Genomic DNA, 17,087 nt, shown 5'->3' with positions numbered 1-17,087 from the left:
CCCTCAGCCACGGGGCCCCAGGAGCTGCCCACATCACCAGACAAAGTCGGACAGGGAACAGGTTTACAGGAGGGACAGAGGGACGGATGGGTAGCAGTCACCCGCCTGAGGCGCGTCCTCAGAAACACTAAAGTGAGACGGGGAAGTTCAGCGTCTAAAGTCTCCGAAGGAAATAGAGGCAGACGGGAGAAAGGGCCAGAGAGCCAGGAAGAATGGGGCAGGGGCAGGGACAGTGTCTGGCCCGGGTGCAGCAGCTCTCCGGGGAGACGGGCAGGGCTGGGCTGACTGCTGCGCCCCGTGGCGTGCACTGGACAGGCCACGGACGCGACAGCGGACTTGCAGGTTCCTGACATTTCCCTGGGAGTCAGGAGGTCCGGGCTGCTCCGTGACCTTCAGCAAGTGTCCCTGGAAGGACCTGGGAGCCCCGTAGGGAGTTCGCACTCAAGGACTTCCCATCCCAGGAATCGGGCTGATGCCGAGGACAAGGGGTGCTGGACACAGGTTGCTCAGTGGCCGTGGGGTCCCCTCTCCGCACACCCCTCTGCTCCAGCCGAGTGTTCCCTTCCGCCCCTGGGGTGAGTGTGCCCCAGCTGGCCCCTGTGTGTCGGACGCATGGCCCAGGGGACCCCAGGGGACATTCCAACCACGCAGCCCCACCCAGAAGAGCGCGAGACAGCCAAGACCCAGGTGTGACTTTAGTCACAGCTGTCCCGGGGCCGCTGCAGGGCAGCAGCAGGGCTCCGCAGCAGGGCTGACGCCCAGAGCCTCAGCGACAAGAGTGACCCCGGTGAGGTGAGCCAGGCCCGGGCACCACGACGCCTGTCCCCAGGACCCACTCTGCGCTGCAGCCCCAGGGCCTCGTCTCCACCCCATCTGCCCAGGTCCATCCGGGACCCCTGGTCTGCGCCCACTGCCGTGTGGGGACCACAGTGCGGCTGCTCCTGTCCCTCCAGCCCAGGTGCCCTCCCACCGGGCAGGAAGCTGCTGCCTACCCTTGGTCTTCTCCATCCTGGGGGGCAGCCTTCCCTCTTGTGGGAGCTCTTCAACACCGCACCTGCCGGAATCCTGGAGAATCTGAGAAGGAGGAGAGGAAAGAAACATTAGAGGTCCCGTTAGACTTTTTTGGTTTTGGGGTGTTTGATTTTTGAGACAGCGTCTCACTGTATGATTCAGGCTGTCCCCTCTTTCCAGGGTATCCTCCTGCCTCAGCCCCCTGAGTGCTGTGATCACAGGCCTGCACCACCACACCTGGCCCGTTAGAGTTAAAATAGCTCAAGAGGAGGCAACAGCACCCAGAAAAGTCAGCCCAGCCCTGCTCCCAGCCTGCAAGGAGCGCGCGGAAGCCCGCACTGTCCTGCACGCTGACCCTGCGTGACTTCAAGGAACACTGGCAACAGCTGACGCTGAAGAGGCAGAGGCGAGGCCGAGCGGAGGAGCGGCTCTGCCCGGGTCTCTGCACCTCCGTGATGGAGCACAGCGCTCCTGCGGGACAGCGGAGTGGACTCCTACCCCGGCCGGGGGCAGGGTCATAATCCAGCTGCAAAGAAGCTGGAACTGAGTGGCCACAGGCGACCTGTGACGTCCACAGCAGACCCAGGGAGAAGCAGAGACCCCAAGTGCGGGCAGGGAGCTGGCCACCTTCCCGCCGTGGCTGGAGTGGGTAGGGGGTCACCAGGTGGCCCCGACGGCCCCGGACAGCTTCCTGCCCCACAGTCCTATCGTGAGTCGGACCCTGTCCCTGTGGTGAGTAGCCCGGCTCTGGCCATGGTGTAAGTCCCAGGGACTGGCGCTGTGTTGAGGTGGGGGTGGGGCCCCTGGGCACGAAGGGACAGGAGAGGATTGTCACAGCCTGGCTCCTCTGCCACCCACGCCCCCTCTGCACAGCCCCTCCCTTCCCGTGGACTCCTGGACGTCACTCAGGTCTCCGCAGAGTGGGCTTATGGGAGGGAGGAGAGGTGATTGCCGCGGACACGCGTGACTCTGACACGACCGACCTCGCCTGGCACTGCTGCCCGGGCGCCCTGGAGGTGGTCTGCAGCCCCCGGGCTGCTCAAAGCTGTGACACAGGCAAGGTGCCCAGACTCCACGGTGCGGGGTCAACGCCCAGCATCCGGAACACCGCTGCCACGCTCGGCTCTCACTGCCTGGCCCATCCTGGGGCGAGGACCTGCCGGCCTGGCCTCCTCACAGCTCAGGACACTCCAGGGCTTGGAGCAGGCGCAGCCCCTGCTCTCCTCTGCTCCTTCTGCAGGCGAGCCTGCAAGCTCATGAAGGTCAGAATTCTTGCAAGTTCACCCCCGTCCAACTCCCTGCACTACCCGTGCAGCAGACGCTGTCCGTGGAGTAAAGCAGTCCGGCTTCGGAAGGGTCTCACGTGAACAGGTGCTAAGGCTGGCTCCCAGCCAGGCGCAACGTGAGTCCTCCATCCTCACACAGCCATCTCGCAAACCAGGTCCAAGTTCAACCGAGGAAATGAAGCCCCTGCGAGGCTCCACGGCCCAGCAGCTGCCTGGTGGGTGGGGCCGGAGGGCTGTGTCACCCGGGGCGGCTCAGGGCCGGTCAGATCCCACGGGGTCAGCGGAGGAGGGACTGAGCCGCCTGCTCAAACCCACCTGCTCAGCCACGCCAGGCAGCAGTGAGGGCCAGGTGGGACCACCCGGCCATGGCCGGCCAGGTCCAGGAGGGCCACACGCTGTGCCCAGGCCGTGGCCCCGGGTCAGCCCATCCCCAGCATCTGCCCCTGCCCTCCCACTCATCCCCTTTATTTCGCCATTTTCGACCTCATTTCCAACCTCAGGTCCAAACATAGAGACCTCCTGTCCAAATATAGAGACCTCCCTTCCTCCTTCCTGAAACCGGAACCTGGCTCTGTGTTTCCTTCCCTCCAAGCCTCTCTATTCTGCAATAATAAAAGAGATCTATTCCATCCCAGAGCAGGCTGCAGCCAAAATAAACAGCACCTTGGATTTCCTTGAGGAGAGAGCTGGCTCCGGGCACAGCCTCATTACCAAGAGAATTCCTGGAGAATTCACCCTCACAAAGTCACCGCCCGCCGCCCGCTGTCCCTGCAGGGCTGCTGGTTTGCAAAGACGAAGCACTCTCCCCACAGACAGAGGAACCCGGACCGCACCTGGACGGACGCTGCGGAGAGGAGCGGAGCTGCCCGTGCCCAGCCGGCCCGGCCGCCTCCTGCGTGAAGATGCGGGAGGCGCCGGCGGCCGCTTTGCTCAGGGGGCTGAGCCCGGCGCCTCCTGACAAGGTCCCGCAGGCTCTGCAGCACTCACTTCCCGCGACCCCCGGGCGCAGGGGAAACTCAGCTCACCGCGGCGGCCCCACACCGCTGCTAACTCGGCTCACTTTCCTCGAGGGCGAGGGTCGTCCTCCCGCCTGCAGTGCCGCAGCCGCATCTGGAACGCCCCGGGAGCAGGGAGGGAGGCTGCGCGGGCTTGGGGTGCCCCTCCCCGCACATCGGGAGGGAAGGGCGGCCCGCCCACAGAGCCGGCCCTGGGCTGAGCCCCAGCTCAACGTCTGCTGCCCAGCTGCGAGAGGACTCGGTCAGGTGATCTGTGACCTTGCTGGAAAAGCAGACGCTGGCTTCCCTCTTGCTCGGAGGCCAGGTGGGCAGGGTCAGACAGGAATCGCTGCTCGATCGCTAGCTGCATCCTGCGGAGAGGGCAGCTGCTCAGGTCACATCACATCCCGCTGCAAAGTTACTTCCCAGAGCCGCCCGCGGACACAGCTACAGACACCCAAAACCGCGGGTCCCTGCGGCTGCCTCCGGACCCTCAGACGCGCTCCCTGCCCCGCAGCCGTGTGCTCCTCATCCGAGAGTCCTGGAAGCCTTGGGGTGCAGCTCTCTCCCTGCTCTGCTAGACGCACCCTCCTCGCACCCCCAGGGTGCCCAGACTGCCAGAACCTCTGACTGAGTGACACAAGCACAAGGCAGGCACGGGCAGAGCCAGGACCCCAGGGCTCCAAGGCCAGGCGGCGGCTCTGCTTACTGCTCTCTGCCAGTCGGCTGCCCTTGAACGCACAACACACGCAACTCTGGCAGGAAGAGAAAAGTGCGGTGACAGCTTTACCGTGGCCCAGGGCTCCAGCTCAGGCAGGCACTGAAGCCAGGACCAAGAAGCTGGAGGGGTGGAGGAGGACCAAGGTCTCCTGGGTCCCAGAAGCTGGGGCCCAGCCTGACACTGCTGCGGCCTGGGAGCAAATGCAGGTGGGGGGGGGGCACAAGGCTGCACACCTGCACCTCCCCTGGTCCTCCAGGTGGTGGTCTACACTGGCCCCCAGCAAGCTCGGCAGCAGGACTGGAAGGTTCTTGTCCCCACCCCTCAGGATGCAGCCAAGCCGGCCGTGCTGGGACACGAAGCCCCATCAGTTCTAAAGACAGGCAGCACCGACCTCTACAGAAGCTGACAGCTGGGTGTGTTTTCCAAGGCCAGGGCGGCCAAGAGCACCCCCATGTGTGCCTGCCTCGAGCCGGGTACCTTAGAAGCACTCCCACCCATCCCGTGCCCCCCCCTCTCCTGAGGGCGGCCAGACCAAAGGCCAAGTATTCTCCCACTGAGGGCTCAGCAGCTTCCTTCCCTCAGGTGCCTGGGAGAGGAGATGCCTGGGGTGCACTCCGCCTTCTCCCGTGATTCTCCTTGGAAGTTTCTAGAGCATCTCCCTTCACCTAGTGATGAGGAGACTTTCTGAAGGGAAGGATGGCATGATAGCCGAGAAGGCTACAGAACCAACACTTGCTTTTCTCCGCTGCTAAATGTATTTGTGGTAACTAAGTAGATTAGATAGACCAAATCATCCGAGCAAGAAAGAGTCAGAAAAGTACCTCGAGTGCTAAGGCTGTGTGACAACACCTGGAGCAGCGAAGTGCCCTGCTACTCTAAGATGGTTCAGGACCCTTCCCACCTGGCTGGGAGCACAGATCGTTTCTCCAGGAAGCAGAGTGAAGAAAGGTGCCCATCCTCGATACACAAAGGGTGCTGATTTTAATGGAGCTCAGCTTATCTAGGTTTCCCTTGGTTGCCTGTGCTTTAGCATTGTGCTTTAGCCATGAAATTGTTGCCAAATCCGACATCATGAAGATTCGCCACTATGCTTTCTTCTATGAGTTTTATAGTTTTAGCACTTCAAAGACCTAAAGACCTCCCCTTCCGCCCCACCCAAGAGTACCACCCTGGGAACACAGACCTTTGGGGGACGCTGAAGGCCTCCCTTGCCCTACCCGTTCCTTTGTCATTGTACATCCACCTAGTGCCTCTTGCTGGGCCAGGAGCTCTGGGCAAGGCAGAGCCACGCCTCCCTCCTTCCCCAAGCCCCTCCCAGAGCCCGGGCCTGTCCGTAGGGCTGGTGCGCCTCTCTCCTGGGCCTCCGCTCCTCCAGTCTGTGATTCTCCAAGCAGAGTCCCTGCCCCACAGGAAGGGAGGCCACATTCCCACAGGACCCACCAGTGGACCCTAAATATGTGCTTTCTCCAGCTCTAGGCAAGTGACAACACGACACAGAGCATCATTTTTATCAGAACAGGTGAGGTTCATCCAGGATGGGGTCAATGAGTATCAGTCCTCTGTTCTGTTCTGTTCTGTAAAGAAGGTGACCTTCACGGTCCCTAACAGCACCCAGAGCCTCTGCGCTGCCAGGGGCAGCTGTGCACTCCCACAGCCCCGGGAAAGGTGCTGCGCTGTTAGCACCAAAGCTGCTCGTGAACCCCCTTCCTGCATCTGGGCCGCTGCCCTCCCGAGCGCCCCCTCCCCACAGCTGGCATGAGAACACACGGTGCCCAGCCCCCTCCAGCTGAGGGTTGGTGGTGGACCCTGCGCTCAGCAGGCAGAGACACCAAATCAGAGGACAACGAGGCCACGTGAGGGACCGGGAGGTGGTGAGTGGCCTGGCCACGTGGGGCCCCTTTGTAAGTGCCCCTCGTGCATGCTGGCCAGGAGGCGCTCCCTCTGCCGCTGGCTCCGTGGACCCTGGGCTGCCGCGGTGCGGTGCTGGCCTTGCGGTTCCAAAGACGCTGGGCGGTGGGATTTCTGCAGACGGCGTCCTGTTTGCTGTGCTGTTGCTTTGGTTACTTCTCTCTTCCCCTCAGATCCTTTATTACCGCGTCATTTCCCGCTGGAGCGTGGGAATGAGCAGACCGCAGGGTCTCGGCTCTGCCAGAGTGGGTCCCAGTGAAGATGCCGGGGAACACACCTGGAGCACACGCACCCAGACCCGGCTGCCCCTCTCCCTGGGTCCCGCGGTGACAGCACTCCAGGGGGGGGACAGCCACCTCTGCGAAGGACAGCACTGCTGTTCCGGGTCAGGATCCAGTGAAGCCGCTCAGGCCGCAGCCCGAGGCCCAGGCGAGCCGCAGGTGCTTTGGGGGCTGCGGCCTCTGCCTTCTGGTTGGGAGGGGGCCGCTCCTGGCTCCGGTCCACAGTCCGCATGCTCTGGAAAGTCGCATGTGCTGAACCGAGGCTGGCAGTGGCCTGGGGGCCTGGGCCGGAAGGCCAGTGCTAGCATTCCACACGCCCACCCTCCCGCCCTGTGCAAGTTCCGTCTGTCAGAGCGGAGGGGTGGCGTGGACAGACCCGATCCCTGTTGCTCCAGCGAGGGGGTCACGGAGAGTGTAAGCGACAGCATCGCCCCCTCTGGCTCTGCCTGCTCCTGGCACAAGCGACAGGGCACACAGCCCCTTAGCAGACGCCCGCATCGAACTGTTGGGCTTTCCGGGCTTCAGAGCCGGGAGCCCAGGACGTCTCTGATTGTCCTAAATCATCTAGCCTCATGTAGTCCTCTACAAGAACCCTGAACACGAGCCGGGACCGTGGGCTGAGTCACGAAGACAGGCGTGGTCACCTCTGCAGCCAGGCTTCACCCACAGGCTGCACCTGCAGCGGGCTGGGCACCGGCTCCACACAGACCACGGCCGCCATGCAGCCGGCGCCCCTTCACACTCCGCGCACGGGCTCAGGGCCTTGCGAGGGGGCAGTGCCCGGTCAGCCCCGCAGGTCCTGCTGTTGGGGGCGAACTCCGCACCGGACCTGGCGGCGTCGTCCTTGCTGATGGACCCTGAGGCTCCACAGCATGGCCCGGGTCCGACTCTGCCTCCTGGACTCCGATCCCCTGCTTGTCCTTCGAATCTTCCTGCTGAGCACCCTTGCCTGCGTGTGACCCTGGAGGAGACCGTATGGTAGTTTCTCTGAAACCGTGTGGGGAAGCTGCTCACATCCTTCCGGCTACCTCTGCGTGCAGCCTTGGGCTCCAGGGCAGCACGGGGCACCACAGCGCGACATCAGGGAGGCCTCCCTGCACCCCACCTCTGGGCACCAGGGACCGGCTCTCCTGGCTCTTCTGCCAACGAGGTGGAGGTGGCCGCTTCCAGCCCGGGCTGAGTTTAGTGCTGTTCAAAGAAACAGCAGTCGAGTTGAAAAAAAGGGACTGGAAGCCGTCCAAGCCCTCGCTGCAGTCTCCAGAGAAAACACCTCAGGGAAGCGCATGCTCAGCACAAGGCGAGTCGCGGAACTGTGCCTTCCTCTCTGCACTCAGCCCTGTCTCCAGCAGGGCCACAGCTCTGTCCCGGCCCTGCAGACTGCTCCTGCTCCCGCCCACCTCCCCCCGCCCGCCCCCTGTCGCGCCCGTCCCAGGCGGGGGCCCAGGCGGTTCCGTGCCGGCTCCTTGTTGCCGGGGATTTCAGTCTGCACAAGGATGGGCAGCAGCAACCAAGCCCTGGCCGGACGCTTCAGAGACAGGAGTGACCGACGAGGCCCCAGGAGCAGAGCTTGGAAAACTCGAGGCCTGAGGCTTTTATTCCTTGCCACACCATTTCAAATCTGAAAACTGAGGTTTAAAAATAATCCTAGCAAATGCCCACACAGGAAGAACAGTGACCACCGCACTGGGTCCCGTCCTGTACCGCACAAAGCGTGACTCGCTCGGGTTCGCAGTGATCGCACCCGCTTAGGTGCCCTGTGTCCTTTGCACAGGTCACAGGGTCAGGGTCGCCGATCCCGGGGGTGGCCGCGTCCGAGCTCAGTGGTCTGAGGGCGAAGGCCAAGCTCAGGACCCCGGGGCCCTGCCTGGGTGCTCTGTGGCTGTGATGCCATTGCCCCAGAGAGAAGGAAGCAAGGACCAGGGTTCAGCAAAGCACTGAATCTTGCTTTGAACTCCATCGCCGGCTATCAGATGACTGTGAAAATAAAACATTTTCAGGGAATGCATTGGCCTGTAAATAAGATGGGTTTATTTGTGAGGAGACATACTGAAAAATGCTGTGACTTTCTAATGAACTTAAAATTATTTAATCGATAAAACACAACTACTTTTCAAATAATTCCTGAGAGTCCCGAGAAACTTAACCAGAGCCCAGTAGTAGGCTACAGGATATCAGTTTTACATAAAGTGCTCTCTGCAGATCTAGCGCTGTCAAAATGTCCATTCCCAAGACCTAGGTTCCGGTCAGATGCAAAGGTTTTAGGTTACAAATTAATGTTGCTTCTTGGTCGCTCCGGGGCACGGCAGGGGCGTCTGGAGGCCTTGGGTATCTTCACAGTGACTGCTTCCCTGCCCATGGGCAGTGTCTTAGTTATTTTTCTCTCATTGCTGAGACAAAATACCCAATGCCCAGAATTATTTAGCTCACAGTTTGTGGAGGTTTCAGTCCATACTTGGAGGCTGGCTCCAAGGCAGAGTGGCACATGACAGAGGGCAACAGTTCATGGAGGTGGAAAGCAGCAAAAGCAGCAAGAGCAAAAAGGAGGAGCGGCAGGGGGAGCAAGCTTCTTTCTCTTTCTTACATTGTATGCAGGCTCCTGCCCCAGGGTGGGTGTAGCACCCACACCCATAGTTCCAGCATTGGACCATGGATCAGTCCTAAACTCTAGAAGCCCGCCCCATGACTGCATGAGGCTTTGGGGGCACATTTAGACACAAACCATGACAGGCGGTTTCCTGAGTCTGAGGAGCTGCGGGGGTCCTCAGGGACAGCCCACACCCAGGCTCCCCTCCACACACACACAGCTGGAAGTCTGCCCAGGCCCCACCTGCCCCGTACCTCCTCGGAGGAGCCCAGGTCAGGAGGGCAATGGCTACGTTGGGGAAGAGCAGGAAACACAGAGTGACTGGGCCCTCCGGCAGCCCTGTGGATGTTCACTGTTTACACTCACATGCTGGCTCACACTTTGTAAACCAGAGCTGGCGCTTCTCAAACCTTACTTCCCAGCCACGTCTCCCAAAGATTGTTAACCTGCAGGTGCGACTGCAGCAGAGAGCGGAGCAGAGAATCTGCATTTCAAGCAGGCCCTAGACCCGAGGCTGGTGTCAGGACATGGGAAGGGTCAGGAGGGGCCAGGACCTGTGTACCACTTCTAGCCCCAGAAGGAGCAGCCGGGGGCCATGAGCAGAGTGACACCCACTTTCCAGGGCTGTTCTAACGCTGTTCTTAACACGAGACTCCAAGTGTGGAGAACGCACAGGGATCTGCACCAGCGGTGCTCAGGAATCGCCGGCTGCTTTGTTGTTATTTATTGAGAGCTGCAGTGTGTACCTTAGGCCCCAGGCCAAGCGGGCCATTATGGTCTTCACTCCTCCAGGACGCTGTGCCCTAGGTACTATTTTAGTTTTCCGTTCCATTAGGAAGCGAAAGCTCAGACAGGGTTAGCACCTCAGTCAAAGTCACAGAGGCAGCGCTGGGGCTGGATCCAGGTGTCCCTGCCTGAGCTGGACCGGCAGCTGAGGCTGGATCCTGGGCACGTCTGTCAGGAAGCCGGGTCCGGGAAGAGTGGCGGGGATTGCAGTCAGGACAGGCACGGAGTGGGCAGCAGCCGGAGAGCAGTGGGCAGGTTCCACACCCGGGCCGCAAGGGCGATGAAGGACAGTGGCAGGGGACAAGGACCGTCCCCTCCGTTTCTGCTCCCTGGAGCCTGTGACAGCACCGACCTCGGCAGCGGCCCATGCAGACCTGGGGCTGGCTCAGGTCCCCATGCCGTGGGCTCAGTAAGATTCACAGCAGGAGCGGACTTGGACTCCGCGGGCAGGACGGGTGGGGGCGGTTGCACGCCATTTCCTTCTTTGGTGGGAGCCTGGGGCGTGAAGTCAGGCCCAGCCCCAGCACCAGCCACCCCGCAGACTCACCTGCGCCTGCCCGGCCACCCGACACGGACGTGCGTGGGTCCTGGAGAGCCCCAGCGCCAGGTCCCCCTCCACTGTGGAACATCACCCAGTCACTCCCACAGGCCTCGAGGTGGGCGGTCAAGGAGCCCAGGGGCTGGAGCGAAGGAGGGGGGCACACCATCCCCTTCCCACCTGAGATGCTCACCCGGGCCTGGGCCAGCGTCTGCGGACCCACGGGTGATTTCTTTAAGGAACTCACAAGACAAGGGTGCTAGAGGGGCATGGCCAAGCTGGGCTTTGAAGGATAAGAGTTCACCAGGCAAATGGGACTGAGATGCAGCAATGATCGGACCCCTGGCCAGAAGGCAGGGTGCTGGGGACGCAGGAAGGCAGGGTCCGTGAGTCATTTTACTCCGCAGAGTGGGAACCACCGAGGGTTCATGAGCAGAGGAGGCGCAAGATAAAAGCTGGGTTTGAGCAGCTCTGAGGGAGGTGGCAGGGTCCCCACACTGGGCCGTAGTAGGTGCTCAATAAATGTTACAGGGTGAGCCACGGTTTTCGGGGGAGGGCAGCCGGGCTGCAAGGTGTCTGCGGGACTGCACGCTTTCTCCAAAGGCTCCTTTCGTTTGTTTTCTTCTTTTAAGAGGACAGCGGCTTTTCTTCTGCTTTATGAGCCGTCACAAATGTGTAGACTCTGAAAGCGTAGGCGCAGTCACACAATGTCTTACACACTGGCAGTTTCCCGAATGCTGGCTTTGTCCTCCTGAGTTACCCTCAGCTCTGTGGGTCAGGAGGACGCCTACAAAGCCTCCACTCTCTGCACATCCAGACGCCCAGGCCGGCCTTGAACACACTATGTAGCCCAGGCCGGCCTGGAGCATGTGATGATCCTCCTGCCTCAGCCTCTTGAGCGGTGGGATTTCAGGCCTGAGGTGTTGGTGCCAGGGTCTTAGCACTGATGCTGAAATAAACAGTGGTGGCCCCGGATGACCAGAGGGTAAACGGAACAAGAACACAACCCTGCAGGTTGTCACTGAGGTTATGTCCTGATGTCCCCCAGCAGCCTCACTCACTCAGGCACCGGGCTTTTGAAAAGTGATTTCATCACAGGGAGCTGGGGCGGACTTGCAGTGAGAGGCGTGGCTGTAGTAAAGAGGGGGGTATGTGGGTGTGGTCTGGGGAAAAGGTTGGCACATGGGTGTGCCCTGGAGGGAAGGGGCGGGCACACGGGCGTGGCCTGGGGAGGGCGGCATGTGGGCGTGGCCTGGAGGGGGCGTTATCTCCCTCCTGTTCTCCCTTCTCTCTGCTTCCTGTGTCCCATGCCGTGAGCTGTTCTCCTCCGCCGGGCTCTTCCGCTTCGCTATTTCTTCTTCTGAGTCAGTGGACCCTGGACTGAGCCATCCGCCAAAATAAACCTCTCCTAGTTTAAGCTGTGGGTATCAGGCGTCATGTCCCAGCAACCAGCACCTAACACAAACGTGTGGGTGACACAGGTGGTCACCATCCCAGGCTTGCTAAATTCTGGAGGGAGCACAGCTTGGGGCCAGAACTGCCGAGGCAGTAGCATGTGGAGATCAAGGGTGTGGGCCTGCGGGTGGCCTGGGTTCTAATCCCAGCTCAGCCACTGACCAGCACGTCTCTCAGCGCTCAACCAGCCATCTGTACCTCGCTGTTGGGCATGGTTGTCTCTATGGCTACGGAGCACCTGGCTCAGCTGCCACAGGTGATGACAGGAGGAGGGAGAGGAGGCGGGCAGGAAGCCGCACAGGCACTGGAGTGTGAGGTGTGCTCCAGAGACAGCTACCAAAGCCAGGGACCCAAATCCCTGTGCTCCAAAGCCAGGGACCCACCTGACACCAGCACCACCACCATCGAGCCAGTCCAGGTCCCTGGGACAGCACCCACTGACACAGAGCCTCAGACATAACATGGAGGTGCTGCGGGGTGCAGCCCTGCCCGCCCAGACTTAGGAGGTGAGCGGCCACCTCCCACTCCAGGTCCCCAGGGCCTTGGGCCTCACCTGTAGGACACCTCAAGGAGTGCCCGGTGTCTGCGCTGCAGGCCGTGCATGAACGGCAGCTGCATTTCCCTCCCTTCTAGAAGCTGGAAGTCTGGGCAGGGCAGCATGGCCAGGTTCTGAGGATGGAGGGTCCACTTCCTGTCATGTCCCTTGCAGCAGAGGGTGGGAGAGTCCTGCAGGGTCCTGCCTCAGCGCTGACCCTGGTTGCCGGGGCTCCCCTTCGTGCCTCATCCTGCTACGGCCCCCCACATGGAGCTCAGACCACAGGGTGGGTGGGGACACGAGTGTCCACCCAGCAGCAGTGTGGCAGGCCCTGGGTCCTGGTGTCATCAACCGAACTGCAAGGCAGGCTAGCTGAGTTTACAGACCACAACCACCTCACAGCCAGAGAGGGGGAAAACCCCAGCGAGGAAGGAGGTGTCACTCAAACACACCGGAAGCAAACCCAGAAGAGGCAGCACGAGCTGAGGACTGCAGCCAGCAGGGCGCCAGCTCATCCCGCCAACTTACAAAGACGCAGAGCACTGACTCCCTGCGTGCCAAGTGCTTTATGCGCACGGTCTCACTCCCTCCTCCGTTTCACAGAGGGAACTGAGGCACAGGGAAGTGACCTGGGCTAACGTGAGCCCAGGACACCCAGCCTTTGTCCCCGAGGACGCACATCCTCGCGTGGCCAGCAGTGCTCTGAGTAACCGCGCCGCTGAGGGGTAGCCCAGGATGTTGGCCTCAGAGCTGCAGTCAGAGCCTTCAGGTGCCGCCACCCATAGCTCCTGACATGGGGCTGCTGCCCATAGGTGGCAGCGCTGGGGGCAGGAGCAGAATGGGGATGAGATGGGGGCAGGAGCAAGAGCAAGGCCACCAAGCAGAAGCATGTGCTCCTGAGACCCCCACACCCAAAGATACCACCCACGGGATTGCGTGGTGGGGCTTGGGGGGCTGTGGACGGGCCCCAGGCTGGGGCGAGAGGCTCAGAGTCCTCCTTCACCAGGCCCTGCTCCCAGCATGCACTGCTGTGCCTGCCCTGATGGGTGGGAGGGTGAAGGTGGGGTCCCAGAAACCCCAGGCTTCTGCCACCTGCAGCACCAGGGAAGTGTGGTGGCCCCGTGAGCTGGGCGTTAGTGCAGGGTGAGGGGAAGGGGGCCAGACAGGGCCAGGAGGGGTTCTGCAGGGAGGACGGGTGGAAAGGTGCAGGCGTTTGCTGTCATCCGGGGTCCCCTGAGGAGGGCACAGAGCCCCAGGCTGATCCTGGGAAGGAGGGGACAGCCAGGTACAGGACACCAGGGAGGCCTCCTGTCCACCCTGGTGCCACGGGGCGATGCCTGCTGCCCACAGGCCAGGCTGAAGGACACTCACATGGGGGCAGCGGGGACATGGGCAGGCCACCCAGCACCCGACGTGGAGCTGCAGCAGACAGCACAGGACCCAGGAGGGTGACCCCGGCACTGCGTTTCCCAGACAGGGGCGCCGGGGCTCGGTGTGGTCAGGAGCTCGTGTCTACCCTATCCGCATACCTATGGGAGCTGCACTGTGTGTGTGTTCACGGGTGCCGGTGAGCATGCGTGTGCCTCTGTGTGCGAGTGAAGTGGGGAGGTCTGAGGACAGAGGACAGCTGCAGAGACTGCCCGGGGCCCCCGGAGACCGACGGCGAGCACTTTCCCACGGGACTGGGGTGTCACGTCCTCTGTGGCTGGCTGCGGGATTGCAGAGCACAGCGCCTGGAAGGAACCTGGTCTGCGCTGAGCCTCCGTGACCTCTGGCGCGTGTGCGACCCCAGCGCGTGGGAACCACAGCACTCAGACCTCTCGAGGAGCCGGCGAAGATCTCTGGCCGCAGCCCAGGACACGAGCGCCCACGTGACCAGAGCCACCAAAGCAGGCTCCTCCACGGCCAGGTGGAGGGCACGGGGCAGGAGAGATCTCACCTGCAGGACGCGGCCTTCAGGGCAAGAAGCGGGAGGTAGAACTCAGGGACAACCCTTGGGGCTGCTGAGCTGAGACTCCAGGGGGTCCTCGGGAGTCAGGGAAGCCTGCTTGGCCGCGTCCCCTGCCCTGACCGGCCTGGAGACACCCTCAGCTTCCCGAGCCTAGGGCCAAGACACTGACTCCTCTGAGCTCCTGGCTGGTGGCCAGGGGGGCCACGAAGCTGGGTGTGCAGGGCTGATCAGAGACCAGGGGCTCGTGGGTAGCCCCAGGCAGGGAGCATTGAGGCCACCGGGGTGTGGCCTGGACCTGCAGCCCTCTCCATAGCACTCTACCCGGGTCCCAGGCGCCTCCTGACCTGTCAACACCACACTGGATGCTCCTCTTCCTTCTGCCTTGCAGCTCAGGCAGCCCCACTTCCTGTCCAGGAACGACCCCCCATCAGCATCACCCGCACCAGTTCCAGAGCAGGAGGAAGGTGAGGTCCAGGGAACCCTAGCCGTCAGCCCGGCCCCCAGTGGGTGAACTCAGCAGTCTCCCCCTTTCTTCCCCTCCAACTCCCCGATTTGTCGGGGGCAGGTGGGTGACGCCCTGTCCTTATTTATTTATCTAAAATCACACAAACAAGACATGAAAACATTTCCTCAAAAGCTCAAACATGACAGCTCGAACGCCCGCACACCCCCAGCTCCACACCCAGTCACCGCAGACCCTGGCCTCGCTCCGAGGGTGCACACAGTGACCGTCGGCCTCGCCTTCTGCCTCTGCAGCCTCCACCCAGAGCAGGGTGGCCACACGCTCTGCAGCAAGGAGAGGGGACGAGGGACAGCCAGCTCGAGACGCGCGGCCCCCGCTTGGGCCCCTCTGGGGTTGAAATCCATCTCCCTGGGTGTTGGCGCCATGGAGCCGAGATCAGGCTGCCAGGAACCTGGCACAGAACCTGCTCCTTCCACCTTCCCGAGGAGCAAACCCCCCGTGCTGTGTCCTCTGCCCCCTCGTCTGTGGACGGCAGAGCCCCAAAGCAGAAACACATAGCGAAGGGAACTCGGCAGACACAGAGGACCCTGCACACAGAGAAAAAAGCCACGGCCCCCGAAAGGGCATCCAGCTAACCAGCTTTATTCACCTGTAGAAAGAGATGGGGTGCAGGATGGGAACTGGGGTGAGTGTTTTCTCCAGCCGTATGGGGTGTTTTCTCCCTGGAAAGCGGGGAGGCGGGGACGTTCCCCGGAAAACGCAGCAGCTGCAGTGCAGCAACCTGGGCAGCCCTTAGCCTGCAGCTTGCCCCCCAGGACAGCGTGTTTTACCCTGGAAACCATGACAGGCCCGCTTTCAGCAGGAGGCCCCTCTTCTAACCCTTCATCCTGCTTGTTTTCTTTTTTTTTTTTTTTGGTACCGGGAATCGAACTCAGGACCTTGCACTTGCCAGGCAAGCGCTGTGCCGCTGAGCTATATCCCGGGCTCTTCATCCTGCTTGGAAATGTTCTCTGGAGCCGGAAGCTGCTCCCAGGGTGTCAGATGCCGTCTGGGAGGTTGGTGCTGCAGGTCAGAGAGGCCAGGTCCACTGTGAGTCACAGCTGGCACAGCTGGCGGCACGAGCCAGGTGCCGAGCCCAGGCCTCTTCGCACAGTGACTGTGGGCTCTGTCCGTGACCCTGGGCAGGTCAGGCAGCCTCCCTGGGGGACTAGGCCAGTAACCAGCCCCAGGGCCACAGGGACAGGATGGGCCCTGTGTGCATGTGCGCGCCGATACCACGCTGCACCACTCCCGCCTGGCGCGTGGAGTGTCGGCTCCACTTAGGGTCAGACACAAGACCCGGGCGACGGCACAACCTGCGGGAGACCGAGCTGCCCCCAGGGCTGGGAGCCAGCGCTCCTCCCCTCTCCCTGCTTCCGGTGCGCCATGCAGCGCCCCTCCACCAGGGCCCTCAGCCCCGCTCTCTCTTCTCTGGAGCTGCCTGACCTTGGACGGACGTGTGAAGCAAAATAAACCTCTCCTTAAGTTGCTGGCCTCGGGTGTTTTGTCACAGCAATGAGGAAACCATAAAGACGAGCCCCAGTCCTCCTGCTCCATGTCCAGGACACCCAGTCCGGGGCCCCAGATAACTGTGAGGTGCAGCGGCCCTCCTGGGGTAAGACCCGCAATCACGCTGTGGCCAGAGGTGGCCCATGTGTCTTCCTGACTGTCAGCTCTGCCCAGGAAGAAGCTTCTCCCGGGCACAGCTTCGGGTGCCACCGAACTGAAGCAAACAAGACATCCATCTTCCAGCTGTAGGGTCAGATTAGAGGGGCACAGACTGGGTGCCCCTTGACCTCTCCCAGGTTCCGCAGCGATCCCACCAGCTCTGGGCAGAATCCAGCACTCCCCACCACGGCCGACTGCGGTTCCTGGGCGAGTCCCCAGCTCTGGACCTGATCCCTGCGTGGCACCCGGCAGGTCACCCCACCGACGCACCCCACACGGGTGGAGCTGACAGCTGAGGGCCTGAGCTGGACCCTGCACCTTCCTCACAGCCCGCCGTCCACTGCCAGGGGCGCCCAGGGAGGCAGGAGGCTGCACCCACAGAGGGGGTCAGCCTGGACCCCGGACCCGCCAGCTCTCTGCTCTTGAGGTGTCCTGGGAGGCTCCCAGGACCCAGGGACTCAGTTCACCAGTCCTTTCCCCGGGTCCTGGGGGCACTTTGCCCTGAGCCTCAGGTGGTCCTAGGGCAAGGGAAGCGCCTCCAGGCAGGCACCCCAGGGCGCTGGGGCGTGAGACTGCGGGTTCAGATTCGCAGCCTCGGGGATGCTCAACCCAGGGCAGAAGCCCGGGCTCCACCGTCCGCTTGGGGGCTGTGCGGGTGCGCAGAGCCCAGGTGCGGTGCAAGATCCCACCGGAAGGGAGCGGGGCGCGGGGTCTGCAGCGCCCACCCCACCCTGCACCCAGCTCCCACCGAGGCCGCCGCCCCGCGAGGACCCCAAACTTCCTCCAGGCGGGCGGGGCGGCTCGCGGCGGGGGAGGCGACACGCGGGGCTCCGGTCGGTCGGTGAGCTGCGCCCGACGCAGGGGCC

General features: G+C 62.3%; 1 protein-coding gene across 3 annotated transcripts in view; it reads right to left on the bottom strand.

Moving 5' to 3' along the window:
* The window catches only part of Kank4 (KN motif and ankyrin repeat domains 4), a gene marked incomplete at its 3' end in the record, with an annotated part of 34,690 nt that overhangs the window by 16,914 nt on the left and 689 nt on the right, over positions 1-17,087 (bottom strand). Inside the window, 2 exon segments of one of the 3 annotated variants that reach the window (XM_005385340.2) lie at positions 993-1,074; positions 3,131-3,507. In XM_005385340.2, the coding sequence (XP_005385397.1) occupies positions 993-1,008 (16 nt within the window). In that variant the 5' untranslated portion in view covers positions 1,009-1,074; positions 3,131-3,507. 3 annotated transcript variants of the gene reach the window in all.

The sequence above is a fragment of the Chinchilla lanigera genome, unplaced genomic scaffold, assembly GCF_000276665.1.
Source record: "Chinchilla lanigera isolate Chin_1 unplaced genomic scaffold, ChiLan1.0 scaffold00022, whole genome shotgun sequence".
NCBI classification, from domain to species: Eukaryota; Metazoa; Chordata; class Mammalia; order Rodentia; family Chinchillidae; genus Chinchilla; species Chinchilla lanigera.
This window is presented reverse-complemented; position numbering and strand designations above follow the sequence as displayed.